Below are 20916 nucleotides of genomic sequence, written 5' to 3' on the forward strand. Positions count from 1 at the left end.
TGGGTGTAATCTGCTAGACTCCGCCCCGGCAGCTCCTCCAGTTGATAGCCTGTTCCATGTTTGGGATTGTTGTGATGGGAGGCCGCAGCCATCTTGGACCAGCGCCGCTTCACACCGAGCAGCAGCGCTGGAGGACAGACGACGTTAACGGCTGAGCCAGCGAGCTAACGTTAGCTGCAGGGACAGATTAACCACAATCTGGAGCGACTATGCTTCATATATGCTATTTTTCTTCGTTAGCTGCCGCTTTGAGTGCATAAAAATGAGCGTAAACTGTGTTAAGTGTTTACCGTTATAAACCCGGAGAGGGCGGCGGCAGTGCAGATCTTCGGGATATATTTTTAAAAACATTTCTGAATAGAGGAGTTACTATGAATGGAGGATAAATGTTGCCGAAGCTTGACAGCAGCAGTTTCGTCCTCTTCTCTCTTCTCTTCGTCCTCACGCTAACGGACCCACCACGGACAGGTAAATAAATTTAAATTGTTTTCCCCCCGTGGGCTCGGAAGTGGGAGAAACGGATTACAGCTGTGAGCAGAAAGCTGCGGGTCAGGCGGAAAGGCCTGCTGGGTAAACCACGGCCTCCGGTAGTTTCTAAACTGAGCTGCTGCTGGGCAGCGTGGAGAACCGCCTCGCTGTCGGTACTGTGGCAGTAGGCAAAGCTAAAAACCTATTCTGCAGCCACTAAATGACAACATGTAACGTCATCCAGCCCACATATCCACATTATTTCTCTAAAAAAAAAACGTTAACGATATTTGTTTGTTCCAAATAAAGACCTTTGCTTCTGTTTTATAATTTAGCTCGTTTTAACGCTTATATAAACAGCTGCATTGGGATTGAGAAATTATCAATATATTAAAATATTTGTGTTGACTCATATCATAAAAGGTGGATATCTTAACTCTTGTAAATAATAAAAGGTGTGTAAACAATTGAGCCAAGGTGTGTTTACCCTCAACCACATCACGGCATGGTTTGTGCCCGCTTAGCAGTGAAGCTGTAATTTGAAATGCATGTCAGAGATTCATGCTGCTGCATCACTAAAACTGCCTCCCATTGACTCATCCTTTAGCTACACAGTTAAACGTATCGGAGCAATAAAAAAGAAAAAAAAAACAGTAATGCGATTGTCATGGAATTGTCCTAAAGATGCTTTGGACCATCGTTATGTGACTTCTAAGTTGATAAAAGAGATGAGAATGAATATTTTTCTTTGGATCGCAGCATATCAATCCTTTTGTGTTTGTGTGCAACACAGACTGCAGACACAGTCCAAACCATACAAGCCCCCTAATAAGGAAATACATACTGTGCATGTTTGTTTAAAGTAATCTAACCACTTCCAGTACAGTGCTGCTACAATGAAGGTGTCTTCAGGTAGTCACGTTAGTCACAAAATGCCAGTATTTTATGAATCAGAGTGGACCGTGATTTTACATGATTTGTCTGGATTGAAAGCCTGTACTCGTGCTTTGAATGCAAGCACTTGCATGGATACCTTTTTGAAGCTGCAAGAAAAGAAATGCATCTTGTGATCCCGACTATCATGTGGCTTGGCGGTCGGGATTTGGAAAGTGTTATCAGGTCAAGTCATGGATAAGCACATTATTGTTTGGCTTAATCCAACAGAGTAACTCCCTGCCCAGATAACATGTTACACACAACACTGCATGGACCTTTTTATTGTTCATTTCTGTGGAGAGGTTCAGTTCGTGGGTGGTGCTGTCGCCTCACAGCAAAAAGGTTGTGGGTTCAAACCCCCGGCCTTTCTGTGTGGTTGTCTGTCTATGTATGGCCCTGCGATGGACTGGCGACCTTTCGCCCAATGTCAGCTGGGATAGGCTCCAGCCCCTCCCCCCGCGACCCTGTACACAGGATAAGCGGTTGACGATGGATGGTTTGGTTCGTGGACAGACATTAAGTTCATTTTAGGAGGTTCTTTGTGGTTCATTTGCACTACAGTTATAACTGTAGTCATTTTCAAATGACAATATTTATTCTAAAGGTAAAGAGTGAACACAGCACCTTTTTGTTTATGTGACTTATAACCGGCATAAACTAACCTGAAAAGGGAAGGTTAACTGTAGTTTGTATTTTTTTCACTTTGTGTGGACACTTTCTTTTGAAACCACTGCTAGTTGTTTGGGGGCCTTTGTGTCACGGTTCCTACAGACTTTTCAGAAAATGTCTGATTTTTATAATTGACGCCTGATTTTCACACTTGTTCCACAGCAGGTTTTCGCAAGCAAGATAATGGCCTTGTAAAGATTATTTCTAATGTTACTGTCACAGATCCAAATGGCTGTTTTGGTAAAAGCTTTGAGTTTTGTTCAACCAGGTCTGGATATTTGTCTGAGAACCAGGCAACATTAAAATGTCAACATTTTGCACCTCCATTCGAGGGAGAACGCCAAATATTCGAAGGGCTTTTAATTCAAAATATAATCTGAATCACTTCTAATGACCAAAGCAAGTTTCACATGAAAATAATGGCTCTCCAATCGGGTTTTGCATTACTCAAAAGTACCTGACAAATGTAAAAACGGAAATGGATATGATCAAATAGCCTACACATGACCAGGACAGTGCAGTGGCTCTGTGGTTAGAACATGTGCATGTCCTGTGGCTGCTGCAAGACTGAAATCTCAAACCGTTGGAAAAACGACCATCAGCTTGAGCAACCAGTCTGCTCAACTTTGTTTATTGTCTGTGGGGCAGAGTGAGCCGACAGGGATAGGCCGGCAGCTGGTTTATCACAGCATGTTGGGTACAAAAAAGTTTGCTGTAGTTTTGACACACTTAATCCGTGGTCGGTCAGATGTTTTTGTTAACCTGATGCCCCACTGACGAGACTACAGTTGCAGCAGATAGTTAACTAATACTTGCAATGATGCACTTTTGTTTTAAAAAAGACAATGGAAGCAAACATTTGAAAATGACTTGTGGAAATCACTCATTGTTGATAAGACAGGTTGATTGATATGATAGATGATGTCTCCAGTGTGATTGGTAAATCAATGGGTTGTCATAAAATAATCTTTGTGACCGGGTGCAGCCTGTAGTTTTCAACCCTGGACATTAACACATACATTATGATTGTCTTTCTAAGGGCACAAGGTCTATTGATTGCTGTTTCTTTTGCCAGTTTTTCAGCTTTATTCACCTGTCAGCAATTAGAAGTTACAAGAGCACAGATGCATAATTTCTTGCTGCAGGAGTCAGTGAGACAGCACTGACCTTCCGCAGACCTCTGGCTCATGAGCAAGACTTTTTCCACGGTCACACCTGAAATGTTTTGCAACATCCTGCTCACGCAGCTGTCCTATTGTTGAGCAATTGAAAGTGTACGTTGAGGAAAATGTCAGGGAAGGAGACAGACGGAGTCACAGGGCAGCAGGGTTTCAGTCAGGCTGACAAAACGTTTGAAAGCCAAGTATCTTGCACCTGATACCCCACCAGCCGCCTGCAAATAGACTATGGTTGGTTTCTGCCACAGGTCAGTAAAGTTCATACTTGTTATCCCTGGAACACATTAGATGCTTACATTTATTGAAATGAATTAATTCTTATGTAGTAAATAACCAGTTAACCTTTTCTCCTACTGGTAAACCTCAGCAGTACAGCTCTGTATTTTAGAGCAGATCTGTTTACCATTATTTTAATCAATTAAGTATTGACATTGTCATATTGTTACTGAACTAAACGCGTTGAACCTTTCAGTGCAACAGAGTAAAAACAAAAATATGTGATTAACTTCTTGGAAGCCAGTGACACGTAATAATTACCTACCCTAAAACGGCTTTCTTACATATAGGCTGAACCAAACAGCTCGAAAGAATTTGACCCGGAGTGCTTTCATCCACACTGTGAAGAGAAAATATATTGGTTTTAAAATGTGAGGTGGTATAAAAGGAAAAAGAAATGAAGGGACATATCCACTAAGCACTTTTAACAGAGTGCCTCGGCATTTATGTGAATCATCAATGGCTGGAGATGATGCAGCATGAGCACAAGGCCTGTTCGCTGTGCCGTTTATACTTCAGAGGGACAAAGTTGGGGCAGTCTCATAGTCTTTTATTGTATTGTCCTGGTGGTTATGTAAGAGATGCAAAGGCTCACTTTTCTCAGGGTAGCCAGCGTTCACTCATTTGTAGGCTTGACATTACAAAATTCAAAGCTTGCGAGAGAAATAGCCTTAATAAGAGATGATTTCATCCTGCTTGCCCGTGGCCTTCAAAAAGGGGAAACTCCCCATTATTCCCAACCCATCACGCAGATGCCTTACTGTGTGTACAGCAGTAGCCTTTGCTGCATGTCAAGCACGTCACGCCACCTTGCATTGTGAATATCCCGAACCATCAGTGGTCTTCTTCTAGTTTGCCCAGGGAAAGAAACATCAACCTAGTTATCAAATGTGTGCAGTGCAATTTCATAAATAAAATCCCAACAAACAGAGAGGAAAAGATGAGCTTTCATGCAGCCGATTCAGGTGCCCCATCACCAGGACGTTCAGATGATGACAAGGAAAGTGCACTTCAACATATAACATCTGATAACCTAAAGCAGTAGGCTGCTGGTATCTGAATAAATTCCACTCGTGCTCCTCTTGTGCAGCATTTATCAGAAAAGCACAGAGAGCGTGAATACTGATCTGTGCAGGCAGTGAGTCTTTATTCAAACCACCGGCATAAGGAACCACAAACCAGGCACCTATTTTCTAGTCCTGTGCACATGCAGATATAGCTTAAAAAATGTCCGCTACATTTGAAATAAACAGTCACCAGCTGTTTTTGGATTTGTCGGATTGCCTGGCAGCCACAGAAAATGCCCACAAAGCTAGTAAAAAAAAAAAAAAAGTGTTATTGTCTATAGGAGATTTGCAAGTGGAAACATTATGAGAGTGTAGATTAAATATGATGGAGATATTTACACATAATTGTAATATCTTTCCAGGCACTTGAGGATTGATTTATTACCTTTGAAAGCCATAAGCATTTTCTAACCTTGTCTTTTCACAACAGTTGTATAAATACTTTTTATTAATTAATTATTAACATCACAAACCCTCTCCAGTGTATTTGGGATACATGGTCTCTTAGTTTTCTGTCAATTTGACACACATTCAGGCTCGATGGGATCAGCGCTAATGCATTCAGGTCCAGGAGACTGAGACCGGTCTGTAATGTGTCTCAATCCACTTAGCATTAAGACAAGGCGACGTCTGCTGTGTCAGAGATGACCACCAGTTAAGGCGATCTGCATCAAAGTCAGATAGTTTGACTTCATTTCAACACAGACCTTATTTAAGCATTCTCATTAATCATAGTTAACAGCACAGACTCATTTAGCGTTGGCGTCCTTAAAGTAAGTTTAAACATACTGCAGTGAGGAAAAGGTTTAGGCCTTCAGCAAGCACCATGCATGAACTTTTTGCACAACAGGAAGCTCACAGCATAAATAGACTGGTCTATGTTGTATACAAGTAAAAACCGGATTACAACCAATACCTTTCTTTTAAATCATTTCATTAACCTTGTTTCACTCGGCTACATTTGGGCCATGCAATAAACAGGACGCAAAAAGAAATCAATACGACCAGATAAAGCAAGGTTTATGTTTTTCTTTTGAAGGTCTGAGTAATCGTCCAGTTGGTTTGTTTGTTGATGGTTGTAAATAATGGAGAAACATTTAATTACATCCACATTGAAAAAAATAGTGAATCTGCCCTTTTGTGGGAAATCTGAATGTTTCAGTGCCTTTCCAAGTCACTTTTTTTTTTGTTTGTTTTTTTTTGTTTGTTTTTTTTGAGGCTTATTTGTGCTGCTGTCAGAACTCGAGTTGAACAAAGACCGGTTTTAATCACTCCTTTTAAAGCCCAGTGTGTGTTGTGGCCTCGCTCCGTGGGAAGCTTAAAGTGTAGTTTGTGTGGGTTCATGTCACCTGGTGGTGTTTGGTACACAGATGCAACAATAGTCACTTGAAATAGCTCAGAGCTTTTAAAAATAGTGTTGCCATATTTGTCGGGTGAGTGGGTGGTCCTGCTCCACTGTAGGTGCACCACCTGTATCCAAGAACAGATGGTGTGATGTACCCTCTACTGGGCAAGCAACTGGGGAAATCACTGAGCACTGACAAATGCCAGAGAATTCTTGACTTCATAAATAATAATTTCCTTATAGACAACATAATGAGCAGCACAAACAGCATGGATGTTGTCTTTTTTTCAACTTTTTTCTTTTAAAAATGACTCTAGCACAAGTGCAGTTTAAGAAATCCTGAAAGATAGCACGCTGACATACAGGATAGTCACTCTATTGTGTTTATTTGTTTCAGGTCCACGGCTAGCTCTGGCAAGATTATTGTCAGGTAAGCAAGCAGTATGTCTTTTAGTGTAGTGGCTGTCTGATCATTTTGTTAGAATTTATCAGCAGCTCCTTCAGTTCAAAGCATTACTGACCTTAAATATTTTCAGATAGTAATAAGAAACCTCATGCAAAAAAACATTGAAAGCCTGAACACATGTGATTGTGTCACAATCTTACCATATTTACATTTACAATCTGCATTTATTCTAAAAAAATAATTATTTTCTAGGTATCTAATATAGTTTATATTTTAACCTCTTAAAAACAAGAGCTTGGCGATCGTTTGAACTTTCTCCCGAGCATCAAGAACATTGTTGGGTTCTGTTAGCGTCTTCTAATCATGTGGCATGGAGATGCACTTAGCACAGACTGTGTTGCTGAAGGACGTTAGACGTTAATATGTGTCAGTATTTCACTGTAGAGTCCAGTATCTTCTGTTTATGTCATCGGTGCAGTGGTAGCGCCGGTCTTACTTACTTACTGACAGTGATTTTTCTCAGTTTGCACCCAGTCGCTATCAGGAAGCAACATTTAAAAATCTGTTTGTGTGCCCAAATGTTCACCCTCTCACCATCTTAAGAACTCTTATTTTTTCAGATGCCGTTGAAAGCACACGTGGCCTCATTCAGTGCTCCGCTGAACTCGGACTTAAAATGTTTTCCTCTTGTGCGGAGAAGTGCGCCGTCACGTGCAGCTTTGACCACACAAACTCTCTTGTTGTATTTCAGAGCAGCGCTGCAGCCCTGGGCAGTTTGCCTGCCGCAGTGGGAAGATGCAGTGTATCCCAATGTCCTGGCAGTGTGACGGCTGGACAGCATGTGAGGACAAGAGTGACGAGATGGACTGTCCCCGTAAGTTTAATTCACTTAAGCCCTTTCGCACCCAGTCTGTTACCTAACACCCATAACATGATTGATTTCTGGAAAGAATAGCAATGCCCAGGACCTTTTCACACTTGATCGGGTCACAGCTGGACAGCTCTACACACACAGGTGTGAACGCACTCAGAACACTTTAAGGACGCACTGGGACCTGATCACACAATATTCAGATGTTCAGTAACATGAGCGGCCTGTAAATGCATCCCTGACTGAACTGAAGGACGACCCAGTCATATTTTTATTGTGTGTGGCACAATAAAACCCTCACACATATCTCAATTCAGCTGATTTGCTTTAATAAAACGGCTCAGACGTGGTTTGAGTCTGCAGGTCTGAAAAGGTCCCACTAATCCACCACAGTGAATCAAAATAAAGGACTAGCAGCTCTGGACTGACAGCGTCAGATGGCAGAGTTAAATTCTGAGTGGCTGCACATGTGTCTGTGTTTTTGTTTAGCGTTTCTTGATCTCTTCAACACTGCGTAGGATGTTGCAGTGCTAATCCTTTGAGCGAAATCCTATTGTTTTCCCCTCTTAAATCCAGAGAGACCTTATCCCCAGATCTCTGACCGCACAATAGAAATTACTGAAAGGATTGAGTACAGCATGTGACCTCCATACAGCAGTGGTTGTGCATCATGCCTTTGAGTTAACACCGCAGGCCTGCCAACAACACTGTATAGTGATTGAGGTTTTACACTGGACTCTGTTCATTCCTTGGTAAAACCACATTTAGAGAACAGGCGAAGGCTGGACTTTTAAAAGATCACCAACAGCGCCGCATGCTGAAGCAGAAAGCCAGTCTTTGCTTACTCACCAATAAAAGGTACTTACCTCAAATCCCTACACCGTATATTCTACATGTTCATGTTGTGTTTTTACACGTTGTTCCGTATGCGCAGAGTAGCTGTGGTTTCACAGAGAAATGCAAGAGGGAAAAAAAAACAAACAATGCTCACACACATGCCCCAGTGAGGGCTTATTGTCAGCTAAATCAACAGCACGCATGGAAATCAATGTTCTTGTTTGGGATTAGCTCTTTGGTGAATAATGTGGCAAGGTGGAACAATCCCTCACACACTTAACTCCAGCCAGACAAATACCAGGGGGAAACTGTTCAGCCATATAATGTCAATGCAGGTTAAAGAGGAAACACAAACACAGACTGTACAAAAGTAAGCCAGGTTGCAAACAAAAAAACAATTTCATTAAAGCTAAAGATGGAGATGTACAATAGAACTAACTACAATAACTGTAAAGAAATTATTAGCTTTTAGTTGGGTTTTTTTTTTCTCTAAATGTCATGTTTTCAGTTCAATTTATGTCTTACTTTGGGGAGCTGAGTTGCTCTTCCTCTGTAATTCAAAGCAGATGAAACTCCTGCTACAGAAAACAGTGCTGCTGTTTTCATAACCTGTAATTCCTGTAATTTTTGCTCATTCTGACAACGGTTATAATTTGCTGAATCAAGGGAACACTGAGATTATTTGAGTTTATCAGCCTACAGTGTTGCATGAAAAATCACCTTTAAATGTCAGCTATTTTTCAACATGTGAGTAATCTGCCTGCTTCTGTTTTTTTTTAATCATTCCACTGATAAAATGTTTCCCCTTTTCTTCTTCCTGTTCATTTGTTTATAGGTGAAGTTTGCGTTTTGGCACTGTTGACATGATATCAAAGATTTGAAATCGGATTACACCGTTTATACAGAAATTAGTATTGTTGTTTCTAGTGCAACTCCTTCCTCAACACACATTCTTGTATAAAAACCAAGGACTAGTTACGATATTTGGGCAGAATATTCACAGGAGATTCATCCTGATGTCAATCAGATCTCAATCCCCTTAAAAAACTGTATGTAGCCCAGTCTGGGATTTTAGATTGTAATTACTATAGACTCCCCATGTCATGATACACACAAGCACAGTTACAATCTGCACAGTCTGAATGTCAATAAAGTGACCTTCTGTGGTTCTGCTTGTATCTTCCTCAAATCTGTATCCGCTTCCTGGATCTTCTTGGTGGTTAAGACACAAACTTTACGTTTCGAAATGTTGCAAGCAGCACTGACAGTTCATGTGTTTTATCTATCAAATGAAAAAAGACTCGTTATATCACAGGCTTTTAACAGGTTGCACAACATAAACCACATTGGTTTATGTTGTGCAACCTTGCCTGGGGGGAAAAAAAAAAGTTCTATAGAAATCTTTTTAATAAACACAAATACAGGTTGGGTAAAAAACGTGTCCATGTTTATTTGTTTTCGCAGCTATTAAGGAGGAGAGGTTTCGTTTTGGCAATGGATATGACCAGGTAGAAGACGTCATTGGTGTGGCTCAGCCTGTGCGCTTCAACAGTAAGCATTTCCCGTCGCTCTCCACCCGTTTTGATTTTAGTTGATTATATTGTTGCTGATTCTGCATTAGAACCCAGCTTTCAGCAAGCACAGTGCTTAAAGTTTTATTACCCATCCACAGAGAAATGCCCCAGTGGGTGGCACCACTACGAGAAGACGGCCAGCTGTTACAAAGTGTATCTGAGGAACGAGAATTACTGGCAGGCTGTGGATACTTGTCAGAAAGTCAACGGCTCATTGGCTACGTTTGTCACCAACGAGGAGCTGCAGTTCATACTGAAGATCGAGGTGGATTTTGATGACAAAGTCTGTGAGCGCAGAGACCAGTGCAAGTGAGTATTTTGTTTGATAAATCAGTCGAAGCCTTTTTATTGAGAACTTCTTGATAGAGCTTCACTTCATGGTTATTAATCATATTTTTGTGATGTTTCTTCATATTTACCACTTAACATAGTCTGATTACAGACCACAAACACTACTAAGACTTTTCAGATGCTTCTACCCCTGTGTGCAGCTCTGTCCAACCTCTAAACTCTTTCTTTGCCTTTTTATTTGGCCTTTATGCAGAAAACGGCTGCATGCCATGCTTTCATTCATTTACAGTAAAGAGAGCTCACTACAAACTCCATTCAGTCTTTAGAGATCAAAATCTTTAAAGTGCAAATGTCCTTTTCTAATTATTAAACTTGTGCTTTGCCATTTTTGTGTTTTCATGAAATAAGATATACAGTCAAAGGATCAGCATGTTCCTGCAGAAGTGGGGGAGAGAGTGTGCTCTAGTCATTGGTTGCACGCCATCTAGTGGCCAACAGTCGCAGTGCTTATTAATAATGGTTTATGCATAAATGCTGACATAGTAAATTTAAATATTGTAGTAATTTACTTGTTTTGTTTGTCTTTAAGGTTTTGGGTGGGCTACCAGTATGTGATCACCAATCAGAACCACTCCCTCGAGGGCCGCTGGGAGGTAGCATATAAGGGTACCTGGCTTTACTCTTAAAAAGAATAAAGATAAATAATACTGGAAAGCTCACTACTGTTCTGTAACTTGACTGTAATGCTTAAAAAATGTTTCTTTTTCTTCCCTCTCAACAGGATCAATGCAGGTGTTTCTGCCACCTGAGGGTCTGACCAATTTTGGGGAGGCATCTCCCACCCAGGACAACGTCTTCTGTGCCCAGCTGCAGCGCTTTCAGATCAAAAGCATGAATGAACGAGGCCTGCACAGCTGGCACGCGGAGAACTGCTACAAGAAGTTCCCCTTCCTCTGCAAGAGAAGTATGTGCTCATTTAATCCTTTCCATCAGTCATGCAATGTTTTATTTTGGACTGTGTCTTGATCTTATATTTTCCCTGACAGGGCAAACGTGCGTGGATATAAAAGACAATGTTGTAAACGAGGGCTACTACTTCACCCCTAAGGGGGACGACCCGTGTCTGAGCTGCACGTGTCATGACGGTGAGCCTGAGATGTGTGTAGCTGCGCTGTGTGAGCGTCCGCAGGGCTGCCAGCACTTCCGCAAGGATCCCAAAGAGTGCTGCAAGTTCACCTGCCTCGACCCAGGTACTGCCTCCATTTTGCTGATTACAGCTATTTCTCACTTTAGCAGAGTATTTTCCCCCTGCGAATACTCAAGGACATTCAGCCACCAGTTTGTGGTAGCTGGTGCATAGAAACTGTTGACATGAAGTCATTTCCGTGTAACAGTCCCACAAGGTGGTGCTTCTCCAAATCTACAGCATTGAATACAGCATATTGTATCATGAACTCACATAAGAGGTGTCTGTGTGATTTTGGACAAACTGTCTAATCTTCATACATGAACACTCAGGAGCATGACACCCCCAGATCATTTTATACCAGTGGGCTTGCAGCAGGTGATGTCAGTCTTTCGTCTTTCCCTCAGATGGAAACAGTCTGTTTGACTCGATGGCCAGCGGGATGAGACTGATCGTCAGCTGCATCTCGTCCTTTCTCATCCTCTCTCTGCTGCTCTTCATGGTGCACAGACTCCGTCAGCGGAGACGTGAACGCATTGAAACTCTGATTGGAGGAAACTGTGAGCATTAAGCCTGCTGGAGACTCTAAATGATGATCATTTGGTTATGTAATGAGACTTTTCAGTTAAATTAACTGCAGTGCATGAGTTTTTATTTTCTAATCATTTTAAAGCAGTGCAATACACAAGAAGAATTAATTAAATTCCCCAACCTGCCTTAATTGGTTACAAACAAGTGTTCTTTTATAACGGTCATTATTTATTTGAGCAACCATTCAGGCTCCTCGTAACTCAATATCAAGGAAAACATAAATACATGTAGACATACATGCATGTGTGTGTGTGGAGAGACAGACAGAGAGACAGATATTTAAATCCATATAGATACATCCAGTCACGTAAAACCCTCTCCTTTTTCTTGCCAATTAAGTTTGTGCTGTTTCTTTGGTTTTGTGGTGTTATGTAAGCGCTGTTTAGCAGTATTTTTCCATCATCCCCTCTTGTTTTCTTTATTTGCTCAGTGCATCACTTTAACCTTGGAAGACGAGTACCAGGCTTTGACTACGGCCCGGATGTCTTTGGCACCGGCCTCACTCCCCTGCATCTGTCTGATGATGGAGAGGGAGGCGCTTTCCATTTCCAGGAGCCTCCTCCACCGTACGCAGCCTACAAATACCCCGACATCCAACACCCTGATGACCCCCCTCCTCCGTATGAGGCCTCCATCAACCCAGACAGCCTCCTCTATGTGGACCTTGGTAGGCGCTGATCCTGTTATCCAGGTGTCTCATCAGAGTGTTAAGCTCTCATCTTCATTTCCTCTCTTTGTTGTTACCTGCAGGACACCGAGGGGTTTCCATGGTGCCGAGCCAGATGAACGCCATGGGAGACAGGCTCCAGGCTGATATTCCCAACGCCTCTGGTCCAACGCCAGGCTCTGCGCCGTCCTCTCAGGAGAGGGAGGACTCCATAGATAGCAGCACCCTCCTGGTGGGGCCCGACACTCCGACAGATGGCCCCGCCTCCGCCTCCATGCCCACAGACTGTATCTCCACCCTCAGCACCGTAGTATAGGACTGTGGATGGACGGCAGGGAGCTGTATCCGGACATTACCTGCTGGTGGAGGAAGGTCATGAGTGCGTTCTGTGCAGGGAGACGACGCAGCTTGTCGTTTATCAAAATGCTGACTGCAGGCAGGAAAGGTTTACAGGCATATCAGAAGCAGCCTGTGTCTTTGAGGTGTTACAGCGATGCGAGGATGCCCTCTTTCGGAAGACTCTTCTGCAGTTGGCCTTAGTGTTGTTGTTTTTTTAAGACACTGGCATCTGAGGGAGCAGAGACAGGACTGTGTCGGTACAGAGAAGAAGAAAAAACACTACATTTGAGCAAACATCTCAGAGTTGGCCTGATTGATCGAGAAGCCCTGATGTAAATACCCTCTCAGGTCTGTGCCGGTCAAATTTGTTATACTTGTGTGTCCCAGTCCGACACAAGGTGAAGAATGACCAATGGGCAGTGAAGCCAGCTATAGATCCTTGTGCGTTTTTGTTTGCATCATACTGTCGTTCAAACGGACGTATCTCAATTGAGCTGTCAGGCTTAACGATAAAGTTCTCATCAGCACCGTCTGTCACGACATGTCCCAGATCTCGATTTCTACTCGCTCATAAAAATCTACTGTCCCCTCACTTTATTAGTCTGAAACATGAAGCTGTCTTCCAGGTTTATAGCGCAAATTTGCAGCAAAAGATCTTTTGTAATAAAGAGGTTTAACCTTGCAAGAAGGTACGGTTAGTTTCCTGCTATAGGGTTTTTATTAGGTCATGCTGACAAGGCATTATGTATCAAGGAATGTTGTGGGTACTGATAAATATCTGAGTTTGGTATTGTGTTCTTTTTGATGATAATTTGAGTGCAGGCTGTAATCTTTATTGTTATATTGTGGGATACACACAGTCTGAACTCCCCGCTGAAGCTTTTCAAGTGCATGTGTGAAGATTAGGGATGATGTCCCTTCATTGAATTTGAGACAAGTCAGTTTATCTAAAATAACTGTTCCAATCATGAAGTCATTTAATAATGCAGAAGGTCCCATTGTTGTTACTTTTATCATCAACTCTTTGCAGGATAGTCGTGTTTTTGCTAATTGAACTATGTTTAGTGACTCAAAGCTCAACGTTCTTGCACGCTCATCTCTCGATTAAATCAAGTTTTGTTTTTACGTTTATTTTTTTAAGTTGTCACATTTTGAATGCTGACCCCACCCCCACCCCCGTTCCCGATTTGTTTTGTATGTGCGATTCTTCACGCGATACACCAGTTATCTCAGTTAGTGGTTGAAGATGAGGTCACTGACTGTAGCTGCAAGTCGTTTTCTGTTTGGTGTTGATGGGTCTGTTACTCGCATTTAAAAAGACGAAGAAGAAAAGTATAAACTTGTTAGACCCTTGTTATGATGACAATCGTTTGATTTTCTCAAGGATGAATTTTTGCAGAGCCTGAAGAAGTTAGATCGGTCGACCCACAGCCACCAGCATTCAAACCACTTTTGATCTGACTCAAGAAAACCAGCTGTAAATGTGTGTCTGAATGTATAAAACATCTTTATTTTGTGCTGAAGCTTATTTTCCCCATTTATAATTTTATTTTTTGGCATAGACAATCCACAGTGGATTATCCAACAAACAAAATGTCATGGAGGGGAAAAAAAGTACTGTGTGCATGTGTGTGTGTGTGTGTGTGTCTAGGAGATGGTTAATTTTATTTTTTCCCCCCATCAAGTTTGTTTGGTTTTATTTTTCAACCTGCTTTTTAGTGCATGTTTTTTTTGTTTGTTTTTTTTCTTTTGGCATGCTGAGAGATTATTCTTTTGATATAAACATTTTTAGCGCAACAGTCGGTCCTGTACAGTAGGCTCGCATATAATTTCACATCTCCGTATGAATCAAAAAACCTGCCCATGAACCCAACAGCTGCATTTACACTGTAGTTTCTGTGCTAGACTATGGTGGCGTGATAACTAATTTTACTGGATTTGAAATGTTTTATGTATAATACAAAAAATTCTTCATTTCATGTCTTTTATTTCATAGCCTTTACATTTAAAAAAAGAAGCTTAATTTGCAGGGGGGCGGAGGCTTGTGTTTTTTTGAGGTAGATGTACATCTAATCAAATGCCAAATAAATTGCACCATGATGGAAGACTCATGCGTCAGTGGGTTTGAACACAGCATCATGCTGAACCTTATGTTGAACCTCATCAATCACGACATTTAGCTGCTCTGTGAGTCCTTTGACTCGTCAAGGAAATCCCTCCGCCTGCTGTGACTAAATGTCACAGAAGAGGATTAAGGTGGGATGCAGGGAAATCCCCCAACAGTGAGATGGAGGTAGTCGGATAAATCCAATCCACCGCAACCAAAAGATTCAAATAATTTAAAGAAAGTGGATATAGTGCACCTCACAGTGACTCATATGGCAGTGGGCAGAGCAGAGACAGCGATACCCTTCTGGAAAGTATTGTCGCTGAAGAAAAGCGGCTTTGTTCGCACGGGCCGAGTAGTGACAGAATCACATGATCTATTCCTGGATGGGAGAGACGTAACACTTAACGCTGAGCTGCTCAGTTGAGATGATGATTGAATTTATGAGACTGTGAAACTTATTACACTTGTGTCTAAAAATAAAGGAGCTAGAGTTTTTTAGATCACAATTTCAGAAAATTACTTAATTAATTATTATTATTATTAATTATTTTATGAAAAGACAATTCATAATACCCCCTTTTTACTCGAAGGACTATATATTTAGATTATTTTCTGATTAAAAAAATAAACTCCACAGATGCATTATTTTTATGTTTGAAAGAAATGGTGTCCTTCAGTGCTTTAATATTACTGTGGTGGACAATAATGGAGTTAAAAGGAAACCTTTTTAAATGTCTTGTTTTACTACTGAGGGAGTTAAATGGTCATTTTTTTTTAATGCCTCTTACATGAAGCCATATATATTCTGTTCCCTTCTAATTCAGCATGCTACACTTTCCCATGAGATGAATGGGTCTTGTTACTGGTCACTGTGCATCTATGCTGACGGGGGGGGGCTGCCCTGCATCAATGAGCCTGTTGATCAGAAAAGACCACTAGACTGGTAATGACACGGTTCACTGATTAGACCAGGAGAAAATAAAACTCAGCTTTTTCCTCCGCGCCTATTTAAGTAGGACGTTCGCGCTGATCTCCCTCTACCTCAGATACTGACACCTGTCTGGATCCATCGGACTGCTACGATCCTACGATGATTTGGACTGCTGCTCTCCTGGTGATTGTTGTTTCGAACAACGTTAATTCTGGTGAGGGTCCTGCTTGAGTCTCAGATGACAAAAGCTACATTTTATTTACGTAATTTTGATTGAGAGTTTTGCTTGTCAACATTTTTGCAATTTTATATTCCAGAGGACTACTGTTATAATGAGCAACACTGTGGTAAGTAACCTATGAACTACTTTCTAATCTTAAAACACGGAGAGTAAAGTTCAAGAATATGATCTCTTATTAAAATGTGAAATTAGTAACATGTTCCCTTTTTTTTGTGAATATTTCACCAGCCAATGGGCGATATTAATCAGCTGAAATAGACTATGATTTTATACAATTAAACTTCTGATACTTATTCATTTTTAAACTATTTTTGGTTGATGATCACTAAAATGAAGCAGTGTCTTCTTGCAATCTTCAATCAAGTATTTCACAAGGAAAGAAAGAAAATATTTGAAAAAAAGGAGCAAAATTTGAGTAGCATTTTTTCTTTCTTTCTTTGACAGAGCTATTTCACCACAAGGTCCACTTAGCTGTTCTGGAGATTTTGATGGCATCATGCAGTCTTACTCAGCAGATATTTTGAGTGGGTTGGCGCACTCTTCACTTTGGAAATAGTACTTACCAAAACAAGAAAGAAAAACAGACTAGTATTTGAACATTTGAACAGCTACTATACAATTTGACGACAGCTTGGCGTGTAAAGATGACATGATCGAAAGCTCTGGAACAGCTACTAAATGGGCCTTGTCAATAAATGACTTAGTCAACTTACAGACCTGTTTCCAAGGTCAGGAAATTAAGATTCAGTATTTATCTTCTTTGCCATCACAATAATAATTTTGAGGTTTCATCTTGCGACCCCATGGAGAGGTCCTGACCTCCAGGTTGAGAACCACACGTCTTCTGTTCTGCCTTCAATGGTGTATTCGGTTCTTATGTGGTTCCTTCGCCATCCCCAGATCCTTATGCATGGGGAGACATGTTCCCGGCTTGTCACCCCTTACTTGAAGAGCATCACTCCCCTATAAATCTGGACCACCAGATGACCAGAAACGAGTCTCTGGGATCTTTACATCTGGAGGGCTTCGACGCGATCCAAACAGGACACTGGACTCTTAAAAACGACGGACACTCTGGTGACTATACGGGCAGATACTATCCTGAACATGGTATGGTATTGTCTCTTGTGTGCATTTGTGTTGGTGATTACATGTTTGTGTTTGCTCCCAGTCATGCTCCAGGTTGGCAGTGGCATGTCGGTGAGCGGTGGAGGTCTCCCAGATGTGTACCACACCATCCAGCTGCACTTCCACTGGGGAGGCCTGGCCACCAACGGCTCGGAGCACACGGTAGATAGACGCAGATACCCGATGGAGGTACAGTATGGTCAGTAGACAGCTCTACACTGTCACCAACCAACTGTTGCAGCAGGCTGGTGCAGCGCTGCCTTCCCTTTAACATGCTGTTTTGTTTATTTCTAGATGCACATAGTCAACATGAAGTCCATCCATCCAAATTTGACAGCAGCCTTGGATGATCCAACAGGACTTGCTGTCCTTGGATTCTTCATTGACGTCAGTTTACATAAATGTGTCAACAGATTCAAGCATTTGGGGTTATGTTCACACAAATGCATCCTGATTTTGTCCTTTCTTACAGGTTGTTTACGCAGACAATGTGCACTTTGGACTCGTATCACAAAAGCTGTCCTCTGTTGCTTACAAAGGTTAGAGGACACTAAAAGAAAATGAATTCCTGCCTGCTGTTTGTGTTGGTTTTAACTCTGTACTATTACGGCTGTGCATCCTTTCCCAAGGCCAAACTACTAAAGTCAAGCCATTTCCGCTGATGAGCCTTCTACCGAAGCACAACATGAGTCAGTATTACCGTTATTATGGCAGCCTCACCACCCCTCCATGTTCTCAAGTGGTTGTATGGACTTTGTATGAAGTCCCCATCTACATATCGTGGTCCCAAGTATGTCTCATAAGTAATTTTGCTGACCAAAAAAAACAAACAACATATAAATGCTGTGAATAAACTTGACTTTCATATTTTCTCCTCAGCTGGCTCAGTTTACCTCACAGATCTTCTCCACAGAGGAGGATGCAGAGCAGGTGACACCTCTGCAGAACAACTTCAGACACATCCACCCCACCTTCAGTCGCCTCGTCTCTGCGTCCAAAGATGCCAAACTCCTCACAGGGAAGGCCAGTCGTCCCCTCAGGTCAGCGGTGTCAGTGCATCTGCTTCAAATCATTTTGCTGGGAAGCTTCATCTGTGGACTTTAGCACTGTGTTATGTCCAAATCAAGAAACGCCAAACAAAGATGAAGTTGTGTTTTTGCCACTCAGTCTACCCCAAAATGACTTTTAAATGCAGAGTTTTACATATTTAAAAAAAAAAAACTGTGAAGAAGAGTACTGTAAAATGTTGAATTGTTACTAAATATTTCATGACTGTGCCCTGTTGTCTCTGCGGGATTTAACTCCATTAGTGCATTTTAAAAATGTGATAAAACAGACTTGTTACTAACAGTTAAAAAATATGTGAATGTGAGCAATGATAGCATTGAAATGTGTTTTGCAGTGACAGCCATGTGTGCATTTATGTCTCCAGGCCTCTTGCACTCATAACTTGTTCTCAAAAAGGTACAATCCTAACATAAATGGTCTTTTCATTTTTTTGGGTCAGAGGTTGTTTGTAACTACACAAATACTAAAAGTAAAAAGTGATGATGAGACAAAAGATACATTTACCCTGAACGCTAACTAGATGCTAGTCAGCATGCTAACAATGATAATGCTAGCATGCTGATAGAACATCAGCATGCTAGCATTATCAGGTGTAATGTTTACCATGTTCACCACCTTAGTTTAGAGTGTTAGCATGCTAACATTTGCTAATTTATACAAAGTACAGCTAGGCCGGTGAGAATGTTATTAGTTTTGCAGGTATTTGGTCATAAAACAAAGTAAAAAATGTTGACCTTATGATGGCTAGTTGAGAAGTGCTGAAAAAGGAAAATAAAAAGTATTAATCATGAAGATCTGTTTTAGTGGAACTGGCTGTTCATATCAAGTATTTTCATAATACAGATCTTGGAGTTTTACCAACAGTGTGTGGTGGCACCTTGTATTGTCTTGTAAACAGGAATTTCAATTGAAGAGGAATTATATAGTAAGTTATCTTTACAACATCATCTTCAGACAAGCCCACACAAGGCATGAGCTGCATGGATGTACTGCATCAAGTTATTCCCATAAAAAACTTTCCCCCTGACTTCTGTCATATCAAGAAAACCACAGGTGTAGTTAATAATATTAACAGTGACATGGCTCACTGATGCACTTAAATGGAACAGAGCCATCGTTAATGTGTAAGTAACACCAGTGCTTTTTCTACTATGACAAGTCAAAATGCCTGCTGTGAAAAAGGCCTATAGCAGAACTCAATAACAAAGGGCCTAACGTAAAGTGGAGGTAATAGTCTGCTAATGAGCAGCCTCTCCTGCGCCAACATGCAAAATATTCTGTGTGCATCATTTGCATATTACCATCATTAATATAAACCAGCAGCGTGTTGAGAAGCACTTCAGTATGCAGAATAGGCTAACCTGCAAAAACACACATGCAAGAAAAGAGTATCACATGGGATTGACACTTGAATGTCAGTTTACAATTTTAGGATTCTCATAATTTTTCCTATATTCAAACAATAAACATGTCCTATTCTGTCACATTTGCTGTTGTTTTTTCTGAATAGTGAGCAGCATGTGCTTTTTTCCCCTCTGCTCTATTTCCTGTGTTGCAATGCCTATTATGCAAAAAAAAATAAAAGAGTTCTAAATCTGTGTCAAAGGTGTGTCAGCGTGAATTGTTATAACACAACGCAGCAGGCACACATTAATCTTAAGATTAACTGGTTACGCTTAAATGTGTCTCTTAAACGGCAAAAGTGCCATGAAAATAAAAAAAAACATGACATTGAAAGTGTCTCTGTGGTTACCAAAGGAGTTGGACACAAAACAGGAAGAACTCAGTTGGAGTGATAACGTAAGGCCAATCAGATCACTTGGTGTGGAGGTGTGTGTGCCTTGGTTTGTTATCCTTCACCGCTTGCTCTCCCATCCTCCTCCTGTCATGGCCTCGAGGCGGCACACACAGTAAGCCTCCTCTCTGTACTGTGTGTATGCCAGCTTTAGCTGTGGTGACACCAGGCTGCAGATTTTCACTGAAACCAAATGCTACAGCAGCGGAACTCACTGATTAACAAGAACACATCACCAGAGGAAGAGATGAGAGGAAATCAGCAGTGCTGTAGACTTTAAACTTGACTTGCTACCTTTGGAAAAGCATAACATGGGTCCTATAACAGGCAGGTATTATAACAACATCTAGTATTAGTTTAAAGGATTTAGTGTCAGCCAAAAAAAGGCCCTGTTAACTCAACTGATCGTCATTCAGAGACTTGAAATGCCTTTTCTTTTTGCCTTTTTGTTTCACTGAGATGCTTCTTAGACCTATTCCCACCTGGAAGGTGCTGTTTGAACATCTTTTCTGGGTTCTAGTGATCGAACCAACGTCCACTCACAATCCTGCTTCCCCAACCTTGGAGCCACCACTTCCACCTAATTGCATTTTTAATGTACAAGTTTTGCCAATCAACACTTTTGATCTAACTTGGCCTTGCCTCAACGATCTGAGACCTCAGACTTGTTTTGAAAAGCTTGAGGATTGACTTGGATTTAAAACTCTAAAACTGAGTAGAGTATGCTTGGGAGGAAAGCTTGTTCACCTCACATGGTTTCTCATTCCAGGATCAAATCACACATGGAGAATCGACATTAAGGGTTAACACGACACATTCTCTAAAGTGGAAACAATCTCTTTTTTTACATTTTGTCTAAACTTTACTGGCAAAGCTTTCATTTGTTATTGGTGCTGTGAGAGTGTGAATCACGACCGGGTCCTTGATCAACCCAGCCTGACA

General features: G+C 41.3%; 2 protein-coding genes across 4 annotated transcripts; both read left to right on the plus strand.

Annotated features, from left to right (window-relative positions):
• The first annotated feature begins 44 nt into the window (after positions 1–44).
• Positions 45–14806, plus strand: dgcr2 (DiGeorge syndrome critical region gene 2). 3 transcript variants are annotated; one of them, XM_038733961.1, is made up of 11 exons: positions 45–468; positions 6337–6369; positions 7097–7219; positions 9518–9604; positions 9726–9936; positions 10508–10584; positions 10700–10882; positions 10965–11168; positions 11515–11664; positions 12126–12362; positions 12446–14806. In XM_038733961.1, the coding sequence occupies exons 1-11, from the start codon at positions 387–389 to the stop codon at positions 12676–12678; spliced, it is 1620 nt and encodes a 539-aa protein (XP_038589889.1). In that variant the 5' UTR covers positions 45–386; the 3' UTR covers positions 12679–14806. The 3 variants fall into 3 exon arrangements, with proteins under 3 accessions (XP_038589889.1, XP_038589888.1, XP_038589890.1); XM_038733960.1 differs by having other exon boundaries at positions 52–468; positions 11512–11664; XM_038733962.1 differs by lacking the exon at positions 6337–6369 and having other exon boundaries at positions 57–468; positions 11512–11664.
• Positions 14807–14946: 140 nt separating this feature from the next.
• Positions 14947–19663, plus strand: car15 (carbonic anhydrase 15). The gene is made up of 8 exons (XM_038733970.1): positions 14947–15956; positions 16060–16089; positions 16884–17060; positions 17155–17300; positions 17406–17498; positions 17584–17650; positions 17741–17901; positions 17991–19663. Exons 1-8 carry the CDS (start codon positions 15902–15904, stop codon positions 18213–18215), a joined length of 954 nt encoding a protein of 317 aa, XP_038589898.1. The 5' UTR covers positions 14947–15901; the 3' UTR covers positions 18216–19663.
• The last annotated feature ends 1253 nt before the right edge of the window (positions 19664–20916 follow it).

The sequence above is a fragment of the Micropterus salmoides genome, unplaced genomic scaffold (genome assembly GCF_014851395.1).
Source record: "Micropterus salmoides isolate LMB-PRFRI ecotype aquatic unplaced genomic scaffold, ASM1485139v1 Ms_hic_scaffold_20, whole genome shotgun sequence".
Lineage (NCBI taxonomy): Eukaryota > Metazoa > Chordata > Actinopteri > Centrarchiformes > Centrarchidae > Micropterus > Micropterus salmoides.